We start from the raw sequence: 25,688 nt of genomic DNA, 5'->3' as shown, positions 1-25,688 counted from the left end.
CGTAAGCCTGGATTGAGGCATAAGCCACCGCGTCTCTCCACACACACAGGGACAGGGAGCAGCAACCTTTTGTTGCGTCCTGGATTTAGTTTGTTGCTACCTGTATAATGCTTTGTTTTAGGTGGCATCACGCTGCCTTTATAACTGGATATCCTGTCGCTTCTTTCGGCTCATATATCTATCCATGCACGGATGTCCCTTTAGGCTGTCTGTCTGCCTCATCATTATCATATGAATCAAATCATTATTTCTTCAAAACTGGAGCTTCAATGCACACGGTGGTTGTTGTCTGTCCATCAACCATCATCGCTACGTACTCCAAAATTTCTCTACCCAAAGGGTAACCCTAAATGATCGATCAAACCGCTGCTCTTCACTGAGAAACAAACAGTAGCATTGCCTCGATCCTAAAAAGCGTAGATGCGCATACATGGTACATACTGCACCGCTTTATTCCTCCACCCAAAGACTGTTCTCCTGCGATCGGCTGTTGTTGACCCATCCATCAGTTGGAACATACTCCTACTACGATAGTACTACATTACCGACTTGATTCAGAAATGCTGCTCCTTCTATAGGCATACACCATATAAATTCCAATGAATTAATGCTCGATACGTCCTGCAAAGTGTCGACGGTATTTGACTCGACTCCCATTCCTCGTAGCCCCTCCTTTAAAATGTACTGTACGCATGCATATAGTAGTATTACGTGAGCAGTGAGTGTTAGCCACAGTGACCATTCCAGCGCACATCTCTTTCGGTCTCTGCATACTGCATGCATGCAATGCCCAGCAAGTGAGTCGGTCAAGCCGGCCATTGAATTCGGAGTGGCGAATGCAGAGCTCTCGCTCACCTACTCGGGGAGGAGACAGAGCCCTCCTTTCGTCCTTATGGCCATGAACCTTCTCTGCTCCCCTGCCTTGTCCTTTTCTTTTGCCCTTCCACTTCCTTTTCTTGGTGCACAGACAGGAGTGCCATCTCCAGCTTATCAATGCTGTCCTCTCCTCTCCAACACGCCCAGCCCCACCATGCACCCTCCCCACACCGTCCATGTCCATCGCCGCGCTCTCTGCCTATGATCCAAGTTTCAAAAATGTATCCTATCCTAGGCCATGGCGCTAGAGGTAGATGAGCACATTCATTAATTCCCATCGCCTCTGCACCAACTCGAACGATTTGTTCCTAGACTATAGGCGCGCACCGGCGCACGCACCAAAATATCCTAACGTATATATAACCATGAGTTCCTTGCAATCTTCCAGACTGTGAATTAGCTGATCCGACTATGCAGGTAATAGTTTTTTTTTCCTCTCATGACTCGGCATGATAGTCAGTATACGTAAATTATCATGTCACACACTCACAGTAGTGCTACATAGTTAGAGGCACTATTAAAGCTTTTCGCCTTCTCATGTCACAGAGAATGCCTTTCGCCTCTCATTACTCAGCGTGATTCTAGTCGGTTACGTGAGTTATCATGTCAGAGACTCACACTAGTGATACATAATCTGAGGCACTATTAAAGCAGCCAGGGATTTATTGCAAACACACGGTAACCAGAAAATGACATCATGCATGTAGATTGCATATCTTTTTTCTTCCCTCTTGCTTGTGAACAAGTCCAAGCTAGGGAGGAAAGGAAAGCTCCTATATAAATTTGACGACTCCTCAGTCTCTCTCCACGCGCACATTCTCTCCAAGCGCCTGTCTACCAGCATCGCCTCCCTCCTTCCCCGCCATTTGCACTCACCAAAAACTACGTCTTTCTCAAACCACACCTTGCTTGCGCCACCAACTCTCGACCACCTTCCGTGCATCGCTCCGGCTCCGTACGTACCTACATGGGGGAAACGAGCAGCAGGGGGGCGGCTCTTCCGCCGCAGCTCCGGTGGTACGTCCTGCCCCTGCTCCTCCTCCTCCTTGCCATGGCGTCGAGCTCGAGCTGCGAGGCCTCGAGAGGCATGCAGCCCTTCAGGGGCCGGCCGCTGGAGCGAGGGGCGGCCAACCATTTCTTCGGGTTCCTGCCGAGGGGCCCGGTGACGCCCTCCGGGCCGTCGAGGAAGCACAACGCCGTCGGCCTCGACAGCCAGCTGGAGAAGCCGTGAAGCAAGGAGATGGTGCGTTGGCCGTCGATAGAGATATAGTAGAAATAGCTCATAGATACGTGTATGATGATGACATATGGTTGGTTAATCGTAGATGATTAATCTTTACGTAGTATGTAATGTATGGGGGTAGGTTGGCGTGTAACAACTATTCTTGGAGAGGTTCCTTCGTTTCTTGCCTTTGGTTTGGAGCCGGCAGAGTTGTTGATGCTTCCCAACTTTCCTTCCTTTGCAAACGCAGCCTCTTTTTTCTTTGGATAAAGCTAAAGGATGATTGATATGTGATATGATATATGCCGCTGCAAATCCTCTTTCTCTCTATAGAGACGTCTGGCAATGACTTTGCTGCGTCGTCGATTTGGTGTGAGCAGAAAAATGCAGGCCCTGAGTTGACAAAATGGCGGCCATGGCCAACAAAGCTGCACCTTCCTTTGACTATATTTATCGATATTTCAAGGCAATATTAATTCCTTTTTATAGCGAGTACGTACATCTTGTTCCTCGACCTAGTGGTTCTTATTATTAAGATAAACCATCCAAGATCATAAGATTGGTGCAACAGTTAAATATTTGCGCTACAGAAATGGTTAATACGTGCATGTCATGTCGCGGATCGCGGATTAAGCAGGCTCCTGTGCAGATAAGAGAGGGGGCTGCTGCAGAGGGAGTGGTTGGTCTCTCACTCAGCGCTTTTGCCCGTGACATTTGGTGAAAGAAAGAAAGATGGATGGAAAGACGGGCAGGTGTGGATGAGGGAGATGCATGGGGGTGGAGTCGTGACATGACGCTTCCACCCATCCTTTTTCCTGGCCTCCAGAGTAGACTTGTCATGGCCTCCAAATCTTTGACGTGTTGGCTGGTGCAGCTAGCGATGCACGCGGGTAGGACAAGGGCGACATCTAAACCAACAAACACGGTTTGATTGCTTCACCAAAGTTACCCCATCTAATGGTACTTTGGTTGGTTGGTACACGCGGGCATGGACGACGTGCATGTCGGTCGCGCGGTGCAAATGGCCATGGGATTTTACTGCTTGGATTGCTTTTTACCGTGACTTCCTAGCAGGATTCTGAAGAGAGCCGGTCAACCAGAAAGCATTGGTTCCGTGTTACTAGTATTTTTGTCTCGGTTTTACCTCCGTCGGTCTTGTAGATGTCATTTGGACCAAGATGATCCGAGCGTCGTCTACAGATGCATGCATACAGTACGGCAAAAAGGCGACCGAGTGCCTCACTGAAATCCAATAAAGATCTCCGACAAGTGGCAGCTGCAGCATGCGGAGAAAACGTAGTGGCAGCTGCCGCCTGCGGAGAAAATGTAGTGGCAGCATCCTTCGGAACCTTACCGTCCTTATACAAAAAGCAACGGGCGCCTGTAGGAGAACAGCAACGTTGATTATTGATCTGGTCCTCCTTTCCATCGAACGAAGACCGGGCGACGTAGCGCTGTTGCAAACTGAGAACGCTCGACCACAACCGCAGAGGCAGAGTGCGCGTGCAGCGCAGCACGACGGCAGCAGTTTCACTGCCACACGACGGACGGCTCGGGCTCGGCCACGGCAATGCGTCGTGCGCCCGACGGCCGGGCCCGGGCAGGAGACTAATAAATTCGAGGAAACACCAGCAGTGGCCGGCCGCACGGCCGCACGCAACCGCCAGAGGCGTCCCGCGTCCCGCGCGCACGGACGGCGGTTCGCTGATTTCCAGCCGTCGCGCCGGGCCAACAGGGCGCGAGCGCCGCGCGGCCGGGGCGGTGGCACGGAATTCTCGCCCACCACCACCATGTGGCCCGCCTTGACGAAAGAGATCCGATCCATAGGCCGACGTCGCTCGCTGTTGACTACATACGCGCATACGCGGGGAGTGAGCGAGAGATGCCGCCTGCGCATGCGCGCGGCCGTCTAGTTGGAAATGTGGAGGATTTGTTAGTTTCGGAGGTGATTTTCACACACGTACGTGGCAGCGGTGCCATTATCGGTGGCATGCATCAGGCTTGTTTTTCCAAGGAGAAGGGCCGTGCTTGGCAAGCTTGACGTGACGCCCCAAATGTATCATGTGCATGCAGAATAAACACCGGTTTCCACGCCAGATCAGTACGATAGCATGTTTCACATTGTTGGAGTCGTTTCTATCATGGCCGAATTCCTGAATGTATTTACAATCTTCATTCCAATAGTCTTCTTTCACCATCACCCCGACAATGCGACAAAACAGAACAGCGTACACATGGTTCACGTCTATGGACATCAGCTCAGGGCACAACCTGAGGGTTTATTTTGTACCTGAATTCTTCTTAGTGCACGCGCACTTTTTCGTCGTCCCGAGCGGCCGGCTCGTGACCGCACGATCCCGCCCCGAACGGTCCAGGTGTTTTGTCGTTATCCACACCCTTCTTCCCTATTCCCCCGCGTCGTCCGCCGCGGTCACCCACACCTCGCGCCGGCCGCCTCTGCTCCGACTTGCGCCGCCCGCCGTTAACCCACCTCTCGAGCGCGGCGGCACCGCTGCCGATGGACACCGCGGCGTATCCATCCTGTTGGACCCCGTGCTCCTTGATGGGATCGGGTCCTGCTAGCTGAGATCCGCTTCGTTGTGGGATTGGCTCAACGGAGCCATGCCGATGCAGGCTACAGGAGCTACGGTGACGAAGAACAGCCACATGAGAAGAAGAAGGGCTAGCCGAGTGGGATGAAGGTGCTCGCCGACAGCGACTGAAGTGGCGCTCAGTCTGCATCCTCGCGGAAGTGCGGCGCCAACCGCAACTACCGTGCTCCACAGTGTGACGGCAAAAGGTGCAGCAACGACGGCCACGGTCAATGAACGATGAGGATGCCCTCCGGCTCAGCAGTGGGCGAGCAAAGGAGTGTCGCTTGATCCCCAGAGCGGTTGTTTTCTCCGTTTAGAACCAGCAGCAAACGAATCGATTGATTCGTAACCACACAACGATGAGGAACCTTATCTTTTGGTTCTTTTTGCATTTTCGTCCTCTGTTGTTTGGATCCACAAGTGACCAAACTTCAGCATTATTGCACAAGTTTCAGCTTTCTTCTCCTCTTCCCTTCAGGGTTCATGGTGTGTAGCTGCTCGGAAATGCAAATAATTTTTGTTGGCATCCACAGTAGTTGTAGTTGCACACATAGTAGTCCTAGTTGAGACATGCATGGCCCCGGAGTTGCATAATCTAGTCTGCATAGTTGCATGTGAATTGTCATGGCTTGTAATGTAATCTAGTTGCACATACATTGATATTTAGTTGGCTTATAATGTAGTCTAGTTGCACACACATTAATGTTTAGTTAGCTGGAAGACTAGTTGCACACACATATTCTCAGTTGGCTTGTAACCTAGTCTAGTTGCACATACATTGATGTTTAGTTGGCAGGACACTAGTTGCACACACATATGCGCAGTTGACACGACAATGTAATCTAGATGCACACACATTGATATTTAGTTGGCAGGACTAGTTACACATATATGCTCAGTTGGCGCGGCAATGTAGTCTGGTTGCACACACATTAATATTTAGTTGGCAGGACTATTGGCACACACATATGCTCAGTTGGCGCGGCAATGTAGTCTAGTTGCACACACATTGATGTTTAGTTGGCAGGACTATTGGCACACACATATACTCAGTTGCCGCGACAATGTGCACTTCTCTGCACTGCTCAGTTGGCGCGGCAAGGAGGTAGTTTTGGGGTGGAGGTCTCATAGAGGAAAATTGCATGTTTACGGTGTACGAGAAAAGTTGCACATCCCTGTCAGGTAGTTGCACATCGACGGCTAGTCAGTTGCACAAAACGGGAACAAAATTGCACAAAAGAAATTCGTCAAAACATACTCATGTGGGTTCTAGTTTTGAAGAGCACGACGCGAGGGTTCCAACGGTGAAAGCAGATCTTATTTTCGATGTTCCGTTCAAAAGTTATATCTTTTTAAAAGAAGTTGAACTTAAAAATAAATGATAGCTATGAGGAAGACCACGTGATAGTGTAAATGCCAACTAATGATGAGTACATGGTGCTAGATGCACATGCATGTACGTGGGGGACCAGCAGAGTAGCCTATCAGGTGAAAAGGAAGGCCACAAGAACCGCAAAGAAATAACGCGCTATGGGATTTCCTAATCGGGAAGAAGGGGACAGGAAATTTCCTTAAAAGGTGGGCCGCCCGGAAGCGCTAATGGGCAAACAGCCGCCCGCTAGACATGTCCTATTTTGTAAGGGCATCTGCAACGCCGACCCGCAAACCTCCCACAACCTGTTAGAAATAATGGGCTTTGCCCATTAACAAAGTCTGAAATCTTAAATGAGCCCATGTGTAAAATGACAAGTGGTGGTGCTAAAATTTAGTCCCACCGTGAAAGTTGAAAAAGGATTGGACCTCTTTATACAGTGGGTTCTCTTCACCACTGTAAGTGTTGTGTTGAGAAAAGAGAGAGGAGACCACACGCGCACGCTCGCTCGCCTTGCCTGGCCGTGCTGTGGCGAGGCGAGGCGGCATGCGCCTGAATGGTCCGCCGAAATCCGGTCCGTTGCTTTGCAGGAGCGAGGCGAGGCGGCATGCGCGTGAATGGTTTCATGCTATTATATTATCCATATTGGATATTTTATATGCATTATTATGCTATTTTATATCATTTTTTGGACTAACCTATTAATCTAGTGTCCAATGCCAGTTGTTATTTTTTTATTTTTGTCTTTTACAGAAAATCAATACCAAACGGAACGAAACTTTTTAACAATTTTTCTTGGACCAGGAGACAACTAAGAAGCTTCGGAGGAGGCCAGAAGGCCCACGGGTGAGCCACAAGCAAACCAGACGCGCCCTATGAGCTTGTGGCCCCCCGTGGCTCCTCCAATCCTAATCTCAGCTCCATAAATACCCAAATATTCTCGTATACCAAAGGGCACATCAAAAATACTTTTCCGCCGCCGCAAGCTTCTGTCCTCGTGAGATCCCATCTTTGGGCCTTTTTTGGTACTCTGCCGGAGGGGGATTCGATCACGGAGGGCTTCTACATCAACCTTGCTGCCCTTCCGATGATGTGTGAGTAATTTACCACAGACCTACGGGTCCATAGCTAGTAGCTAGATGACTTCTTCTCTCTCTTTGATCTTCAATACAATGTTCTCCTCGATGTTCTTGGAGATCTATTCGATGTAATCTTCTTTTGCGGTGCGTTTGTTGAGATCCGATGAATTATGGATTTATGATCAGATTATCTATGAATATTATTTGAATCTTCTCTGAACTCTTTTGTATATGATTAAGATAACTTTGTATTTCTCTCTGATCTATTGATTTGGTTGCCAACTAAATTGATTTTTCTTGCAATAGGAGAGGTCCTTTGTTTTGGGCTCAATCTTGCGGTGTCCTCACCCAGTGACGGAAGGGGTAGCGATGCACGTATTTGTATTGTTGCCATTAAGGATAAAAAGATGGAGTTTATTGTATATTGTTTGGATCTATCCCTCTACATCATGTCATCTTGCTTAAGATGTTACTCCGTTCTTGTTAACTTAATACACTAGATGCATGCTAGATAGCGGTTGATGTGTGGAGTAACGGTAGTAGATGCAGAATCATTTTGGTCTACTTGTCACGGACGTGATGCCTATATTCATGATCATTGCCTTAAATATCGTCATCACTTTGCGCTTTTCCATCAGTTGCTCAACAGTAATTTGTTTACCCACCGTATGCATTCTTCCAAGAGAGAAGCCTCTAGTGAAAATTATGGCCCTCAGCTCTATTTTTATCATATTATTTTCAGATCTATAAAACCAAAAACCCAAAAATGCCTTGCTGCAATTTATTTACCTTTAATTTAGTTTGCACTTTTATTTATCTTTTATACCTATCTCTATTAGATCTCATCCTTGCAAGTCATCGTGAAGGGATTGACAACCCCTTTATTGCGTTGGGTGCAAGTATTTGTTTGTTTGTGTAGGTGCTATCATTGGAGACTTGTGTGTTCCTTCTACTGGATTGATACCTTGGTTCTTAACTGAGGAAAATACTTATCTCTACTTTGTTGCATCACCCTTCCACTTGAAGGAAAAAACCAACGCTAACTCAAGAAGTAGCAATGGTCCGCTGAAATCCGGTCCGTTGCCTTGCACGGGTGTGGCTTCCTTTTGTCGTTTTATTTTTATGTCTTGGCAGACAAGTTAATAATTCCTTGTCCGGTAATTATACGACTTAGAAACCAAGTCGGTTTGGGATTGTGATCGCAACACAATACCGCCTCTGGTCCTAATATATATACTGCTATCGGCTGCGGCCAAGGACATGATACGTCTCCGTCGTATCTATAATTTTTGATTGTTTCATGCTAATATTATACAACTTTCACATATTTTTGGCAACATTTTATATGATTTATTGGACTAACATATTGATCCAGTGCCCAGTGTCAGTTACTGTTTTTTGCATATTTTTTGTTTCGCAGAATATCCATATCAAACGAACTCCAAATGCAATAAAATTTTACGGAGAATTATTTTAGAATATATGTAATTTTTGGGAGGTGGAATCAACGCAAAAGGAGGCCCACGGGCCCCACATGACACCAGGGCGCGGCCCAGGCCCCAGGCGCGCGGTGGTGGGTTGTGGTCACCTCATAAGGCGGTTGCTACCCTTCTTCGGGCGCAAGGAAGCTTATATCTGGAAAAAATCGTGTTAAAATCTCAGCGCAATCGGAGTTATGGATCACTGGATATTTAAGAAAAAGTTTCCGGCCAGAAAATAGGAGCGCGAAACAGAAGAGAACAGAGAGATAGATCCAATCTAGGAGGGGTCTCGCCCCTCCGCCGCCATGGAGGGCATGGACCAGAGGGGGAACTCTCCTCCCATCTAGGGGGAGGCCAAGGAAGAAGAAGAAGGAGGGGGCTCTCTCCCCCTCTCTCCCAGTGGCGTCCGAATGCCGCTGGGGTAAGGATCGTGACGGCGATCTACATCAAAAATCTTGCTACCGTCAAGACCAACTTTCTCCCCCACTATGCAGCGGTGTAACACCTCTTCTCCCCGTTGCAATCTCTACTTAAACATGGTGCTCAACACTATATATTATTATCCAATGATATGTGGTCATTCTATGATGTTTGAGTAGATCCGTTTTGTCCTATGGGTTGATAGATGATCATGATTGGTTTGAGTTGTATATTTATTTTGGTGTTGTCCTATGGTGTCCTCCGTGTCGCGTAAACGTGAGGGATCCCCGCTGTAGGGTGTTGCAATACGTTCATGATTCGCTTATGGTGGGTGGCTAGAGTGACAGAAGCTTATGACCGAGTAAGGGGTTGTTGCGTATGGGATAAAGAGGACTTGATACTTAATGCTACAGTTGGGTTTTACCTTAATGATTTTTGGTAGCTGCGGATGCTTGCTAGAGTTTCAATCATAAGTGCATATGACCCAAGTACGAAAAGTATGTTAGCTGATGTCTCTCCCTCATATAAAATTGCGATAATGATCACCGGTCTAGTTATCGATCACCTAGGGACAAATGACTTTCTTGTGTGACAAAAGCTTTCTACTTTTATCGTCTTGCAATTTATTCATAGTTTTATTCTCGCAAAGTACTTCTAGTTTTATTCTTGTTCTAGGTAAAGCAAATGTTAAGTGTGCGTAGAGTTGTATCGATAGTCGATAGAACTTGAGGGAATATTGTTCTACCTTTAGCTCCTCCTTGGGTTTGACACTCTTATTTATCGAAAAATCTACGATTGATCCCCTATACTTGTGGGTTATCAAGACTTTTTTCTGGCGCCGTTGCCAGGGAGCAATAGTGTGGGGTGAATATTCTTGTGTGTGCTTGTTTGCTTTATCACTAAGTAGTTTTTATTTTCTGTTCTAAGTTGTTCTTTATCTTTTGTTATGGATATGAAACACGAAATAAAAAAAATAGTTGTACTTGCTACTCATGGAGATGGGGAACCTCCTAAAACCCTTGATGCTCATTATGTGAAAAATATCAGACACTACTTTGATAATCCTAAGAAAAGCCCGTTCAACTTGATAATGGAAGACACGTTGGATCAACGTGAATACTTTAGGGATTATCGCTTGACTCAAAAAGGAAAACTGTTATGGGATCAAATTCATATGTTGCATTGGTATGCTCGGGATCTATGCTTTAGATATTATTATACTTGTTGCTCTAGGATGAAGGCTCCACACCTTCCCTTTTCATGCAAATTTAATGATAATGAAACATTGGCTTATTATGCTAACGGTAGATATGATTACTATGATGTGGAACGAATAGAAGAATTTGTTGCTTTTAAGGGTGCTTATGAAATTGAACCTATGTTTGAAAAGTATGAAGATTATGATGATTTTGTTTATAAACCTGAAAATTTTGCTATACTTAAATATTTCTATGAGAATTATGAATATAATGTCGATATTAATGAGTTTATTGAGAAAGTCTCTGCTGTCCAAGAAGAGGCTAATATTTTGGAAGAATCTATGAAAGAAGAAATGGATGAAACTGTGAGCGCAGTGGATGAAAAAGATGATGAGGAGAGCGAAGAACAAAAGGAGGAAGAGCGAATTAGCTACCAGTTCCCACCTTCTAATGAGAGTAACACCAGCTCAGGGCAAAACCTCAGGGTTTACTTTGTCAGGGCATCTCCAACACCGACCCGCAAACCTCCCACAACCGTTCGGACCGTGTGGTCCGGACTGCGGAATCCATTCAGCGCGGTCCTGTATTGGTCTGCGGGACGGTCCGGATGCGATTTCTCCCACAAACGGAGACAAAAATGGGGAAGGTTTGCGGGAGTCCGGACCGATCCCAAGCCCTCTTCTGACCGCCCTGGCCCACCAAAAACCCCTCCCTCCCCCGCGAGTTTTTGTCCAGCGCCGCTCCAGAGCGTGAGTGCCTGCATTCATGCCCGGCCAGAGCGGACGCGACTGTCACTAGCGCCGACATTAAAGCGGTGCGCCGGCCGAGAGAGCGCCGCCCGCGCCGCTTCCCGGTGCAGGCGACTGCCGCGCGTTCAAACAACACGACAGTCGCCTATCCGTCTACCGCCCACATTGATGGCATGCGGTTGCCGAGGCGTCTCCTCCTGCGCCGCCTGTCTGCCGCCAACCGGTGCTATATAAACCGTTGCCCTAGTTTCCCGGCCATAGCCACAGTCATCCCTCTCCGCACCACTCCCCACCATGGATCCCTCCGCAGCCAAAGTTCTCTGGGACGGGTTGACCTCGGAGCAGAAGAAGGCCATGGCCGCCATTGCTGCCGACTAGCAGGCCGAAAGGCAGCCGAAGGACGCGTCCTCCGACGTCGTGCAAATGGAGGATGCCTTCGACGACGAGCCAGCGCCACCCACCTCTTCCTCCGCGGCACCCTCCTCCTTCGCTCCACCCTCGCCGGTGCATTGCACCATGACCATCGCGAGGCCCATGCCCATTATATGGACATGGTGCGGGTGAAGCGGGAGGAGCAGTTTCGGGAGGCGCAAGCCGACGCCAACTACAACCACAACCTCCTCCAGGAGCATCTGCAGGCGGAGGAACGGGACGCCGCCGGACGCGGAGCAGGAGGCGCTGCTCGAGTCCTACCGCTCCGCCCTCGAGATCCGCCTCGCCCGCTGGCGGTGGCAGCAACGGGTGGCGGAGGTGGCGTCCGCCTGCAAGGAGTGCGACGACAAGGCGGGCGACGCGTTGTTCGGCGACACCGTCGACGAGGAGTCCGCGCCCCGACGCCACGACCACAAAGAAGCCTGCACATCCGCGTGCGCCACCGATAGCAAGGAAGAGTAGTGCGCGGTAGGTCGCCTCCGCTTGTGCCACCGCTCCTCCCCTCCCGTCGACACCAAGCTTGGTGGGCTGAGCATCTTCGGCCTATTAGTCGCTTGGCGGCGACGTGGAGGCGGACAACTTCAGTTCCCGGGGCTCCGGAGGCGGAGCCAGAGAGCGCTGATGCGGAACTGAAGAAGGTGAAGTTTCAGTTCTCGGGGCTGATGGCCGGACATGGGAACCGGACGCCGGTGATCATTTAGATTAGGTATTAATTATACTCCAGAGCCCCCCTAGCACCGCTTTGATGTATTTGTAATGAAATCCATCATGTTTATATGAAATCTGGTGTGTTTATATGAAATCCGGACTTGTTAGAACGAATTTCGTCCGGTTGGTTTAAGTTGTTGTGAAAGTGTATGCGGCTACGGTTGGTTGGCTGCCTCTGGGAGAAAATTTGCGGGTTGCCATTGTAGATGCCCTAAGAGCACCGTCTAAATCTTTATATACACAATGGTCTCCATCAGCATGTGAATATCTTCAGCCCAACTCATGCTATTTATCTATAAATATGGAGGTTATATAAATAGACACATGAATCAAGATCTTCTTTCTTGACTACATATTTTCTACTACTCCCTCCGTCCCATAGCTTGCAAAATGGTCTTACATTATGAGATGGAGGGAGTACTTTTTAACAAATTCAATACATAAAAAAAAACACATTTTCTATCCATGAAGCATAAATGAAGAGAAGCATCATGTTTCACACGCACCATAAAGCATCCAGGAGTGAAACAAAATTAACATGAACCAGGGACTTGCTATTATTACAGCAGCTTGGCAAACCAAGATTTAATACAGGTGTGCACGTACGTGTGATGATTTCATCGTTATTGGCACGCTAGCTACAAAGGAAATGGAAACGATATTCAACACCTCATTCTGATGAAGCAGCTTTGCTTCAATCCATCCACTTCTGCCACAGCTCTAATTTGGGCACTTCCCTCACGCCCTTAGCTCAACATATGACCCAGAGATCCCTGAGGTTCCTATCAGTGTGATCTGCAAGTAAAATAACGTCATCAGGTGTAAGGAGTACTGAATAAAAGTATATTCAACAAATACAATCCAGGAAGAGAAATGCTACAACTACGGCCAATAACTACAGAATCAGTTGTACAGGCTGGTTCATGTAATGGCCAGTTTGTAGTAGTTATGGGATATATATTGGGAAAAAATGTAGAGGACAAGACAACGCCTGGCCGGAATCAGCCAAAAAATGGTTGTCTTCCATTTATCTTATGCGAAAACATTTGGAAGGGAATATGTTAGAAGGTACAAACTTGAAAACGACTACACATTAGCCCGAACCAATGTAATTCGGACTAAACTCAATAACCAGGGTTTGCCTGGAGGTCACCCAAGAGCTGATTTTATGTACGTGTTGTTACTTCATTCCAGATAAGAGGAAGGTGTTCTTACGGGAACAAATCAAAGCCCTCTAGGATAAACTGATTAAACACATCAACATATTTCTGGGAAGCATAATTTGTACCAAACTTAGAAAAAGAACTTACATGTATAGTGGAATTTTTCAGCATGCTTTAAAAATCAAATGAAATGGGTGATGGTCATAGTTGAAGGATACGAGTTTGGTAGACAAATTTCAAGTGTTCTGTCATTAATCTGTTCCATGTCTTTCTTAAAAAAAAACTTAACAATAAATTCTCCATTTATACGACTCATTTGGTTCACCAAAATAAAGGAAAAACAGCCAACTCCAATATACTGTTTAATGTTGCTCTCTTTTTTGTGACAAAAATAGAAGAAATGGCAAAAACTACCTCCGCTAAAACATCTTTAGGAGTATGATAATACTATATACACGCCAACAGTAAAAGGCAACCGCTGAACATCATCCTAAACGGAACTAAAAAAAATGCCCATCATAGCCCATACAACACTGTTTGACTGAGAAAGCCATGGATGTCTCAAAAATACAAGTTCTACAGCAAAAGCTGGTATTGAATTAACCATACTGGTGGGGCAAGTAACATTCAAAATGGACTTACCTTTCCCCACTCGGATCCTATGCCACTGCATTTCATTTTAAGGTGAATCATTTTGGTACCCAACTCATTTTCCACCTTCTTTCGTAGAATGTGTTCGTCAGGCCCAAAGGATTCCAGATATGTCATGTACCTATTATATGTGGACTTAACAGCATCTTCTACATAACCAGGCAAAGGGCCCACGTTCTGCAAGAGTTAGGCTTGGTAAGAGTTCAAACTCAGCAGTACATGAATGAGGGAATAGAGACAATTAAGTACCAACCTCGCCTGTTAGACCACAAAGATCATCCAGAGCCATTCTTAGGGTAACCAAAACTCCACCAAATTCTTCACATGCCTCAGCTGCACGAAATACATTTTTCAAAGCCTCTTGACCCGCTGCATCATCAGTGGATTTGGATACTGCTTTCTTTGCTTCCTCTAGAAGAGAATGTGGAAGTTCACTCCAGCTCGCAGCCATCAAATCCTTAAGAGCAGATTCAATTTGTGGGTCAGACATTGCAGGCATATGTTTTTCATTTGAACTGAGCAAGCGCCTGAAGTTCGATGAGAAAGCATTGTTGCCACCTTTACAACATGCAAAATTTAATCAACAATGAGCACAGGGGATAATACATGAGCACAAGTATAAGTTTGACTAAGGTAGCACTGCAGAGAAACGAAGACTGATAAGGAAAAGCATTATTGATGCCTTACAATTTATACCAGCATTACGAATAGTTTTTAAGTGGAGCACCTACATGAGCACAAGTATAAGTTTGACCAAGGTACAATACTAGCATTGCAGAGATATGAAGACTGATAAGGATACGCATTATTGACACCTTACAATTTATACCAGTGTTACGGATATTTTTTAAGTTGGAGGCACCTACATGAGCACAAGCGTATTTTTGACTAAGGTACAATATTAGCATTGCAGAGATATGAAGAATGATAAGGATAAGAACCATTGACGCATTAAAATTTATAGACTAAGGCTATGATTTTGTTTTTCATCTTGTTGCTTTACAGCCAAAGTAAAATCTTGCAAGCCAAAAAACAGAGTCATTCTTGCTTGAAGCAACATCAGAATTTAGAAACATACATAGGTATTGTACGATTAAATGCTAAATTCAACATTTGATGCAACAGTAGCAGGAAAAACACTTCAGGACAATACTGATGAACTGTCATCTGGCATGTTATACCTGCTGCAAACTGTAAACACTGTCTACCGTGGTACCATAAACACCTGTATACGGACTACTAACATTCTCTAGTGATACTATAACCATGATATCATGGACATCCCCAATATTCTATCTTTTCAACTACCTTTGTAACACATTTTCTCACTTCACAATAGCTTCGCGTCCCAACACCAGAGTACTAGCGTATCAAAATTGAAATATTTGTAGCAATAAGGTTCAAAATAAAATCGGTACCAATTAAAATACTTCCGCAATTACAACCTACGAACAGCCTAAACAAGCGAGCGAACCGGACGGGATCCTAAGTAGAGAATGGCGCAAATCCGGACACATATGATACTTTCGAGTAGCAACCAACAAGATGCGATGCGAGGACGACCTGAGATGACGGTGATCGAGCGCGAGACAGCAGGACGTGAGGCGTACGGGAGGTTTGACAAGGTGGGCCGGGAGATGAGGAGGAAGCGGTGCACGGCGGCAGCGGAAGAGGAGGGGAGGGCGGCGGCCATCGCCGGTGTCTGGACTTGGTGGAGATTGCAGCGAGATGGGGACGATCGTGAACAAATTTTTTTTTTGAGGGGGATTGTTAAGCCCGTCGTAGTGCCATTTTCTTTTGTGGGCCTTAAGATGAATCTTTGATTAACTGGACTGAATTGGGCTGGCCATATAGCACATGGCCCGTGTAGAACATTTGCATGCTTTACGCTTGGGACCGGGCCGCCACCTATGGTTAGGTCATCCGGGAAACCTTCCCTCCGTCCTTGTAAATGTGGTGACGACTGAATAAAACTTCGTATAATTGTCTAAAAAAGGTGCAGAACAAAACATATAAAAAAATCTCAAAAGAAAAAACATATAAAAAAAGAGGTGCAGAAAAAAAAGACACATCACAAAGATCTTCCATTCCTAAATAGCTACAACTCACTACTTTCCTAGATTTGCAACCATGCCATATAAGCAAGTCATGCATTCAAGTCACAAATTGCATTGTTTTTGCATTACTTTATGTGCATGCAGTGCACCACGTCATCAATTCATGCATGTTAGTCATAAGTTATTTTTTGCATTGAACTTTGTATTGATAGTATGTTTTGGGCTTGATACGTATGTAGTTAACATTTCACATTTTTCTCAGAAATGACATTCTTTTAGTTGTAATCAATTTTCTTCTTCTTCTACTTGTGTGCCAAGTTCTAAAATCAGTGGTCCGTCCCACGTTGGTGACGGTTACGTTCTGTCCGGCGATCGCGGAGGCGATTGGGCTCCTTCCTGTCTCCCCCGCCGCCTGTGGACGTCTTCCGATCTCGTCGCCGGTTCTGCCCTCTAAGATCTCGGCCCCGCGAGTGCGTGCTCCCTGCGCGATCCTTCCCTGTCCCCCACTAAAGACCTTTCGCGTGTCCCCTAGGGCACGGGATCGTAAAACACACACCTAGGGTTTCAGGTTTTGGCTCTTGTTCGTCGGCGCCCTGGAGAGGGTGGAGGGTTCGATGGAGAAGATGAAGCTCTCGGAGAAGGAATAGAAGGGGGGTAAAGATCCGCTGGGCGTCCAAGGAGAAGGCGGAGACTGGGGAGATCCAGGCGATGGGGAAAGTGTTGTCGGAGAGACCGGCGCACCCGGATGCGATCTCCTTGTCGCTGGGCCGCTGCTGGTGCCCTTTGAAGGGGGTGGACTGCAAGGAGTTGGGGGACAATGTTTTCCTCTTCACCTTCAAACAGGAGTCGGGGAAGTGCAAGGCGTTGTAGGACGGCCCATGGATGTTTGACAATGATCTGGTGGTGATGGTGGATTTTGTGCCCAGCAAGCGGATTGATCAGTATGTGTTCGAGGAGGTGCCAATTTGATTCAGAGTGTTTGGGCTGCCGCTAGGGAAGATGGAGGAGGACACGGCGGAGGATATTGGGAACCTAGTAGGGAAGTTCGTGGAGATGGATACAGGGGCAGACCGGTCGGCCATGGGCAGGTTCCTACGGATCAAAGTGCGAATGCCTATCAACAAGCCCATAACGTGAGGCGTCTATCTAGACGAGGAGGTGGAAAGTGATGATGAAATAGGAGAGGAGCAGGGTCAGGGTGAGGAGGAGGAACGCCCGTTCTGCCGCTTTGAGTTCGAGTACCTACCAGACTTCTGCTACATATGCGGTATGTTAGGGCATGTCGATAAAGGGTGCTCGGTGAAGCTGAAGAAGGGAGAAAAAGCACATTTCGGTAGATGGCTGAAAGCGGATATGGGTAGATGGCGGGATGGAGAGGAAGGAAGGAACTGGAGGAACTATTCTAGTGGAAGTGGTAGTGGCTCGGGGGGAGGAAGGGCGTATGGTTTTGGCAGGCCAGCGGGCATAACTCGCAGTGATAGCACCTCTTGGCGCAAGTCGGATTATCGGTTGTGTCATGGAATTGTCACGGCAGATGTCCTCGTGAAAGGACTTAGTCGTGGAGCCATCGCAACTAGGAAGCTTAAAGGGGTTAAAGCGGGACAAAGGACACGAGGGTTATACTGGTTCGGCCCCTTACAGTGAAGGTAAAAGCCTAATCCAGCTGAGGTGGAATTGCTAGGGTTTCGATGACCAGGGAGCGAGTCCGCTATGCCTGGCTCTCGATTTTATGTTACTTGCCCTAAGCCGCCGGCGGGTCGTCCCCTTATATACACGGGTTGATGCCCCGTGGCCTACAGAGTCCCGGCCGGCTCATAAACAGTGTCCGGCTCGATGACTAGTTAATCTTGCCTTACAATGCAAGTCATGCTATTATGGCGGTTTATCACTACGGGCCTTAAGTCGCCTTTGGGCTTTGGGCCCTTGACTGAACCGCCATCTTCAAGCTTGATATTGGGCTTCATATGATGAATCGCTATAGCGTAACCCGGCCCCTCCTGGGCGGGTTACACTAATAGTTATATCCCCAACATTAGGCCCCAGATTGATTTGAACCGGTTCATGTCAATCTTCAATACTTAAGAAAAAGTCTTCTGTCTTCTACCTGTGCAAAAATTTATAACCCGCCATGACGTCATCTTCTGGATTCATGATAACCCGCCGTGATGTCATCTGCCATTTAATTCATATTTTGTTCAATCATATCCCAACGGATCCTTATCTTTAATGACCATCCCAAAAATCGAGGCGTCTGAGTAGCTGGATAACCATGTTTCAGCCTCCTCGTTTCTCGCGCCCACTCTGTCAGTCTTCTCCTTATAAATAGGCACGACTTTAGGTCTTTCTGTTGGGGAACGTAGCAATAATTCAAAATTTTCCTACGTGTCACCAAGATCAATCTAGGAGATGCTAGCAACGAGAGAGAGGGAGTGCATCTTCATACCCTTGAAGATCGCTAAGCGGAAGCGTTACAAGAACGCGGTTGATGGAGTCGTACTCACGGCGATTCAAATCGCGGAAGATCCGATCTGGCGCCGAACGGACGGCGCCTCCGCGTTCAACACACGTACAGCCCGGGGACGTCTCCTCCTTCTTGATCCAGCAAGGGGAGAGGAGAAGTTGAGGGAGAACTCCAGCAACACGACGGCATGGTGGCAATGGAGCTCGTGGTTCTCCAGCAGAGCTTCGCTAAGCACTATGGAGGAGGAGGAAGAGGTGTATGAGGAGGGAGGGCTGCGCCAGGCAAGGGGTGCGGCTGCCCTCTCTCTCCCTCACTATATATAGGGGAAGGGGGTGGAGGAGGCACCCTAGGGTTCCCTAGGGGAGGGGCGGCGGCCACAGGGGAAACCCTAGATGGGTTTGGGCGCCCCCACCCCTGGGAAACTTGCCCCCCAAGCCAGGAGGGGTGTATGCCCTAGGGGAGGCGCCCCCACCTCTCCACGTTACGTGAGAGGGGTTGGGAGCGCGCATAGCCCCTTAGTGGGCTGGTGTGCCCCCTCCCCTTGGCCCATAAGGCCCCCCAACGCTTGCCGGGGCCTCCGAAACACCTTTCGGTCACGCTGGTCGTCACCCGGTACTCCTAGAACAATTCCGGACTCCAATACCCTTCGTCCAATATATCGATCTTCACCTCCGGACCACTCCGGAGTTCCTCGTCACGTCCGGGATCTCATCCGGGACTCCAAACAACCTTCGGTAACCACATACTATTTCCCATAACAACTCTAGCGTCACCGAACCTTAAGTGTGTAGACCCTACGGGTTCGGGAACCATGCAGACATGACCGAGACACCTCTCCGGCCAATAACCAATAGCGGGATCTGGATACCCATATTGGCTCCCACATGTTCCACGATGATCTCATCGGATGAACCACGATGTCGGGGATTCAATCAATCCCGTATACAATTCCCTTTGTCCATCGGTATGTTACTTGCCCGAGATTCGATCGTCGGTATCCCAATACCTCGTTCAATCTCGTTACCGGCAAGTCTCTTTACTCGTTCCGTAATGCATGATCCCGTGGCTAACTCATTAGTCACATTGAGCTCATTATGATGATGCATTACCGAGTGGGCCCGGAGATACCTCTCCGTCATACGGAGTGACAAATCCCAGTCTCGATCCGTGCCAACCCAACAGACACTTTCGGAGATACCCGTAGTGCACCTTTATAGTCACCCAGTTACGTTGTGACGTTTGGCACACCCAAAGCACTCTTACGGTATCCGGGAGTTGCATGATCTCATGGTCTAAGGAAAAGATACTTGACATTGGAAAAGCTCTTAGCAAACGAACTACACGATCTTGTGCTATGCTTAGGATTGGGTCTTGTCCATCACATCATTCTCCTAATGATGTGATCCTGTTATCAATGACATCCAATGTCCATGGTCAGGAAACCATAACCATCTATTGATCAACGAGCTAGTCAACTAGAGGCTTACTAGGGACATGTTGTGGTCTATGTATTCACACATGTATTACGGTTTCCAGTTAATACAATTATAGCATGAACAATAGACAATTATCATGAACAAGGAAATACAATAATAACCATTTTATTATTGCCTCTATGGCATATTTCCAACAGTCTCCCACTTGCACTAGAGTCAATAATCTAGTTACATTGTGATGAATCGAACACCCATTGCGTCCTGGTGTTGATCATGTTTTGCCCTAGGGAGAGGTTTAGTCAACGGATCTGCTACATTCAGGTCCGTATGTACTTTACAAATATCTATGTCTCCATTTTGAACACTTTCACGAATGGAGTTGAAGCGACGCTTGATATGCCTGGTCTTCCTGTGAAACCTGGGCTCCTTCGCAAGGGCAATAGCTCCAGTGTTGTCACAGAAGAGAGTCATCGGGCCCGACGCATTGGGAATCACCCCTAGGTCGGTAATGAACTCCTTCATCCAGACAGCTTCCTGTGCTGCCTCCGAGGCTGCCATGTACTCCGCTTCACATGTAGATCCCGCCACGACGCTTTGCTTGCAACTGCACCAGCTTATTGCTCCTCCATTCAAAATATACACGTATCCGGTTTGTGACTTCGAGTCATCCAGATCTGTGTCGAAGCTAGCGTCGACGTAACCCTTTACGACGAGCTCTTCGTCACCTCCATAAACGAGAAACATATCCTTAGTCCTTTTCAGGTACTTTAGGATATTCTTGACCGCTGTCCAGTGTTCCATGCCGGGATTACTTTGGTACCTTCCTACCAAACTTACGGCAAGGTTTACATCAGGTCTGGTACACAGCATGGCATACATAATAGACCCTATGGCCGAGGCATAGGGGATGACACTCATCTTTTCTCTATCTTCTGCCGTGGTCGGGCATTGAGCCGTGCTCAATTGCACACCTTGCAATACAGGCAAGAACCCCTTCTTGGACTGATCCATATTGAACTTCTTCAATATCTTGTCAATGTATGTACTCTGTGAAAGACCAATGAGGCGTCTTGATCTATCTCTATAGATCTTGATGCCTAATATATAAGCAGCTTCTCCAAGGTCCTTCATTGAAAAACACTTATTCAAATAGGCCTTTATACTTTCCAATAATTCTATATCATTTCCCATCAATAGTATGTCATCCACATATAATATGAGAAATGCTACAGAGCTCCCACTCACTTTCTTGTAAACACAGGCTTCTCCATAAGTCTGTGTAAACCCAAACGCTTTGATCATCTCATCAAAGCGAATGTTCCAACTCCGAGATGCTTGCACCAGCCCATAGATTGAGCGCTGGAGCTTGCATACTTTGTTAGCATTCTTAGGATCGACAAAACCTTCCGGCTGCATCATATACAACTCTTCCTTAAGGAAGCCATTAAGGAATGCCGTTTTGACGTCCATCTGCCATATCTCATAATCATAGTATGCGGCAATTGCTAACATGATTCGAACGGACTTCAGCTTCGCTACGGGTGAGAAAGTCTCATCGTAGTCAACCCCTTGAACTTGTCGATAACCCTTAGCGACAAGTCGAGCCTTATAGATGGTCACATTACCATCCGCGTCTGTCTTCTTCTTAAAGATCCATTTATTTTCTATGGCTCGCCGATCATCGGGCAAGTCAGTCAAAGTCCATACTTCGTTTTCATACATGGATCCTATCTCGGATTTCATGGCTTCTAGCCATTTGTCGGAATCCGGGCCCGCCATCGCTTCTTCATAGTTCGAAGGTTCACCGTTGTCTAACAACATGATTTCCAGGACAGGGTTGCGGTACCACTCTGGTGCGGAACGTGTCCTTGTGGACCTACGAAGTTCAGTAGTAACTTGATCCGAAGCTTCATGATCATCATCATTAACTTCCTCCCCAGTCGGTGTAGGCACCACAGGAACATTTTCCCGCGCTGCGCTACATTCCGGCACGGAAGGAGTGACTATCACCTCATCAAGTTCCACTTTCCTCCCACTCAATTCTTTCGAGAGAAACTCCTTCTCCAGAAAGGACCCGTTCTTGGCAACGAAGATCTTGCCTTTGGATCTGAGGTAGAAGGTATACCCAATGGTTTCCTTAGGGTATCCTATGAAGACGCATTTCTCCGACTTGGGTTCGAGCTTTTCAGGTTGAAGTTTCTTGACATAAGCATCGCATCCCCAAACTTTTAGAAACGACAGCTTAGGTTTCTTGACTTGGTTTCAAATGATTCGTAGTCAAGAGACTCCAAAAGTCCATCTGCATGGAGCTTCTTCATGCGCTTGACACCAATGTGACCAAGGCGGCAGTGCCACAAGTATGTGGGACTATCGTTATCAACTTTACATCTTTTGGTATTCACACTATGAATATGTGTAACATCACGTTCGAGATTCATCAAGAATAAACCATTAACCAGCGGCGCATGACCATAAAACATATCTCTCATATAAATAGAACAACCATTATTCTCGGATTTAAATGAGTAGCCATCTCGAATTAAACGAGATCCAGATACAATGTTCATGCTCAAAGCTGGCACTAAATAACAATTATTGAGGTTTAAAACTAATCCCATAGGTAGATGCAGAGGTAGCGTGCCGACGGCGATCACATCGACCTTGGAACCATTCCCGACGCGCATCGTCACCTCGTCCTTCGCCAGTCTCCGTTTATTCCGTAGTTCCTGTTTTGAGTTACAAATATGAGCAACCGCACCGGTATCAAATACCCAGGAGCTACTACGAGTACTGGTAAGGTACACATCAATTACATGTATATCACATATACCTTTGGCGTTGCCGGCCTTCTTGTCCGCTAAGTATTTGGGGCAGTTCCGCTTCCAGTGACCACTTCCCTTGCAATAAAAGCACTCAGTTTCAGGCTTGGGTCCATTCTTTGACTTCTTCCCAGTAACTGGCTTACCGGGCGCGGCAACTCCCTTGCCGTCCTTCTTGAAGTTCTTCTTACCCTTGCCCTTCTTGAACTTAGTGGTTTTATTCACCATCAACACTTGATGTTCTTTTCTGATCTCCACCTCCGCTGATTTCAGCATCGAATATACCTCAGGAATGGTCTTTTCCATCCCCTGCATATTGAAGTTCATCACAAAGCTCTTGTAGCTTGGTGGAAGCGACTGAAGGATTCTGTCAATGACCGCGTCATCCGGGAGATTAACTCCCAGCTGAGACAAGCGGTTGTGCAACCCAGACATTCTGAGTATGTGCTCACTAACAGAACTATTCTCCTCCATTTTACAGCTGAAGAACTTGTCGGAGACTTCATATCTCTCGACCCGGGCATGAGCTTGGAAAACCATTTTTAGCTCCTCGAACATCTCATATGCTCCATGTTTCTCAAAACGCTTTTGGAGACCCGGTTCTAAGCTGTAAAGCATGCCGCACTGAACGAGGGAGTAATCATCAGCACGCTGCTGCCAAGCGTTCATAACGTCTTGGTTCTCTGGGATTGGTGCTTCACCTAGCGGTGCTTCTAGGACATAATCTTTCTTGGCTGCTATGAGGATGATCCTCAGGTTCCGGACCCAGTCCGTATAGTTGCGGCCATCATCTTTCAGCTTGGTTTTCTCTAGGAACGCGTTGAAATTGAGGACAACGTGGGCCATTTGATCTACAAGACATAGTGTAAAGATTTTAGACTAAGTTCATGATAATTAAGTTCATATAATCAAATTATTTAATGAACTCCCACTCAGATAGACATCCCTCTAGTCATCTAAGTGAAACATGATCCGAGTTAACTAGGCCGTGTCCGATCATCATGTGAGACGGACTAGTCAAGATCGGTGAACATCTCCATGTTGATCGTATCTTCTATACGACTCATGCTCGACCTTTCGGTCCTCCGTGTTCCGAGGCCATGTCTGTACATGCTAGGCTCGTCAAGTCAACCTAAGTGTATTGCGTGTGTTCCGAGGCCATGTCTGTACATGCTAGGCTCGTCAACACCCGTTGTATGCGAACGTTAGAATCTATCACACCCGATCATCACGTGGTGCTTCGAAACAACGAACCTTCGGAACGGTGCACAGTTAGGGTGAACACTTTCTTGAAATTATTATAAGGGATCATCTTACTTACTACCGTCGTTCTAAGCAAATAAGATGCAAAAACATGATAAACATCACATGCAATCAAATACTGACATGATATGGCCAATATCATTATGCTCCTTTGATCTCCATCTTCGGGGCACCATGATCATCTTCGTCACCGGCATGACACCATGATCTCCATCATCATGATCTCCATCATTGTGTCTTCATGAAGTCGTCACGCCAATGATTACTTCTACTTCTATGGCTAACGCGTTTAGCAACAAAGTAAATTAATTTACATGGCGTTATTCAATGACACGCAGGTCATGCAAAATAATAAAGACAACTCCTATGGCTCCTGCCGGTTGTCATACTCATCGACATGCAAGTCGTGATTCCTATTACAAGAATATGATCAATCTCATACATCACATATATCATTCATCACATCTTCTGGCCATATCACATCACATAACACATGCTGCAAAAACAAGTTAAACGTCCTCTAATTGTTGTTGCAAGTTTTTACATGGTTTGTAGGTTTCTAGCAAGAACGTTTCTTACCTACGTATGACCACAACGTGATTTGCCAATTTCTATTTACCCTTCATAAGGACCCTTTTCATCGAATCCGTTCCGACTAAAGTAGGAGAGACAGACACCCGCTAGCCACCTTATGCAACTAGTGCATGTCAGTCGGTGGAACCTGTCTCACGTAAGCGTACGTGTAAGGTCGGTCCGGGCCGCTTCATCCTACAATACCGCTGAAACAAGATACGACTAGTAGCGGCAAGAAGAATTGGCAACATCAACGCCCACAACTGCTTTGTGTTCTACTCGTGCATAGTTACTACGCATAGGCCTGGCTCATGATGCCACTGTTGGGAATCGTAGCATAATTTAAAATTTACCTACGCTCACCAAGATCCATCTATGGAGTATACTAGCAACGAGGGGAAAGGAGTGCATCTACATACCCTTGTAGATCGCGAGCGGAAGCGTTCCAATGAACGTGGATGACGGAGTCGTACTCGCCGTGATTCAAATCACCGATGACCGAGTGCCGAACGGACGGCACCTCCGCGTTCAACACACGTATGGTGCAGCGACGTCTCCTCCTTCTTGATCCAGCAAGGGGAAGGAGAGGTTGATGGAGATCCAGCAGCACGACGGCGTGGTGGTGGATGTAGCGGGTCTCGGCAGGGCTTCGCCGAGCTTCTGCGAGAGGGAGAGGTGTAGCAGGGGAGGAGGGAGGCGCCCAAGGCTGTTATGCTACTGCCCTCCCCCCTTTATATAGGCCCCCTGGGAGGGGGGGGGGGCGCCGGCCAGAACCCATCTGGAGGGGGGGGCGACCAGGGGGTAACTTACCCCCCAAGTCAAGTGGGGCGCCCCCCCACCCTAGGGTTTCCAACCCTAGGCGCAGGGGGAGGCCCATGGGGGGCGCCCCAGCCCACTATGGGCTGGTTCCCTTCCCACTTCAGCCCATGGGGCCCTCCGGGACAGGTGGCCCCACCCGGTGGACTCCCGGGACCCTTCCGGTGGTCCCGGTACAATACCGATAACCCCCGAAACTTTCCCGATGGCCGAAACTGGACTTCCTATATATAATCCTTCACCTCCGGACCATTCCGGAACTCCTCGTGACGTCCGGGATCTCATCCGGGACTCCGAACAACTTTCGGGTTTCCGCA

The 25,688-nt window shown here is 47.4% G+C and overlaps 2 protein-coding genes across 2 annotated transcripts; one reads left to right on the top strand and one right to left on the bottom strand.

Moving 5' to 3' along the window:
* The first annotated feature begins 1,667 nt into the window (after positions 1-1,667).
* On the top strand, positions 1,668-2,387 carry LOC123049378 (protein IDA). Its single transcript, XM_044472306.1, has one exon. It carries the CDS (start codon positions 1,844-1,846, stop codon positions 2,105-2,107), a length of 264 nt encoding a protein of 87 aa, XP_044328241.1. The 5' UTR covers positions 1,668-1,843; the 3' UTR covers positions 2,108-2,387.
* Positions 2,388-12,573: 10,186 nt separating this feature from the next.
* On the bottom strand, positions 12,574-15,732 carry LOC123053270 (succinate dehydrogenase subunit 5, mitochondrial). The gene is made up of 4 exons (XM_044476726.1): positions 15,510-15,732; positions 14,200-14,504; positions 13,938-14,123; positions 12,574-12,927 (listed from the first exon to the last, which is right to left on the bottom strand). Exons 1-4 carry the CDS (start codon positions 15,637-15,639, stop codon positions 12,871-12,873), a joined length of 678 nt encoding a protein of 225 aa, XP_044332661.1. The 5' UTR covers positions 15,640-15,732; the 3' UTR covers positions 12,574-12,870.
* Between the last annotated feature and the right edge of the window lie 9,956 nt (positions 15,733-25,688).

Source organism: Triticum aestivum, chromosome 2D (genome assembly GCF_018294505.1).
Source record: "Triticum aestivum cultivar Chinese Spring chromosome 2D, IWGSC CS RefSeq v2.1, whole genome shotgun sequence".
Taxonomy (NCBI): domain Eukaryota; kingdom Viridiplantae; phylum Streptophyta; class Magnoliopsida; order Poales; family Poaceae; genus Triticum; species Triticum aestivum.
Note: the sequence above shows the minus strand (reverse complement) of the source record. Positions and strands in the feature narration are given on the sequence as shown.

Bases quoted from the DNA above. Each gene is read 5' to 3' on its own strand.
- LOC123049378 (XM_044472306.1), top strand. From the start codon at position 1,844: ATGGGGGAAACGAGCAGCAGGGGGGCGGCTCTTCCGCCGCAGCTCCGG.
- LOC123053270 (XM_044476726.1), bottom strand. From the start codon at position 15,639: ATGGCCGCCGCCCTCCCCTCCTCTTCCGCTGCCGCCGTGCACCGCTTC. The intron at 14,505-15,509 runs GTCGTCCTCGCA...CATGTTGTAAAG, and splicing joins CTCGATCACCGTCATCTCAG to GTGGCAACAATGCTTTCTCA. The intron at 14,124-14,199 runs GTTGGTACTTAA...TAACTCTTGCAG, and splicing joins TTTGTGGTCTAACAGGCGAG to AACGTGGGCCCTTTGCCTGG.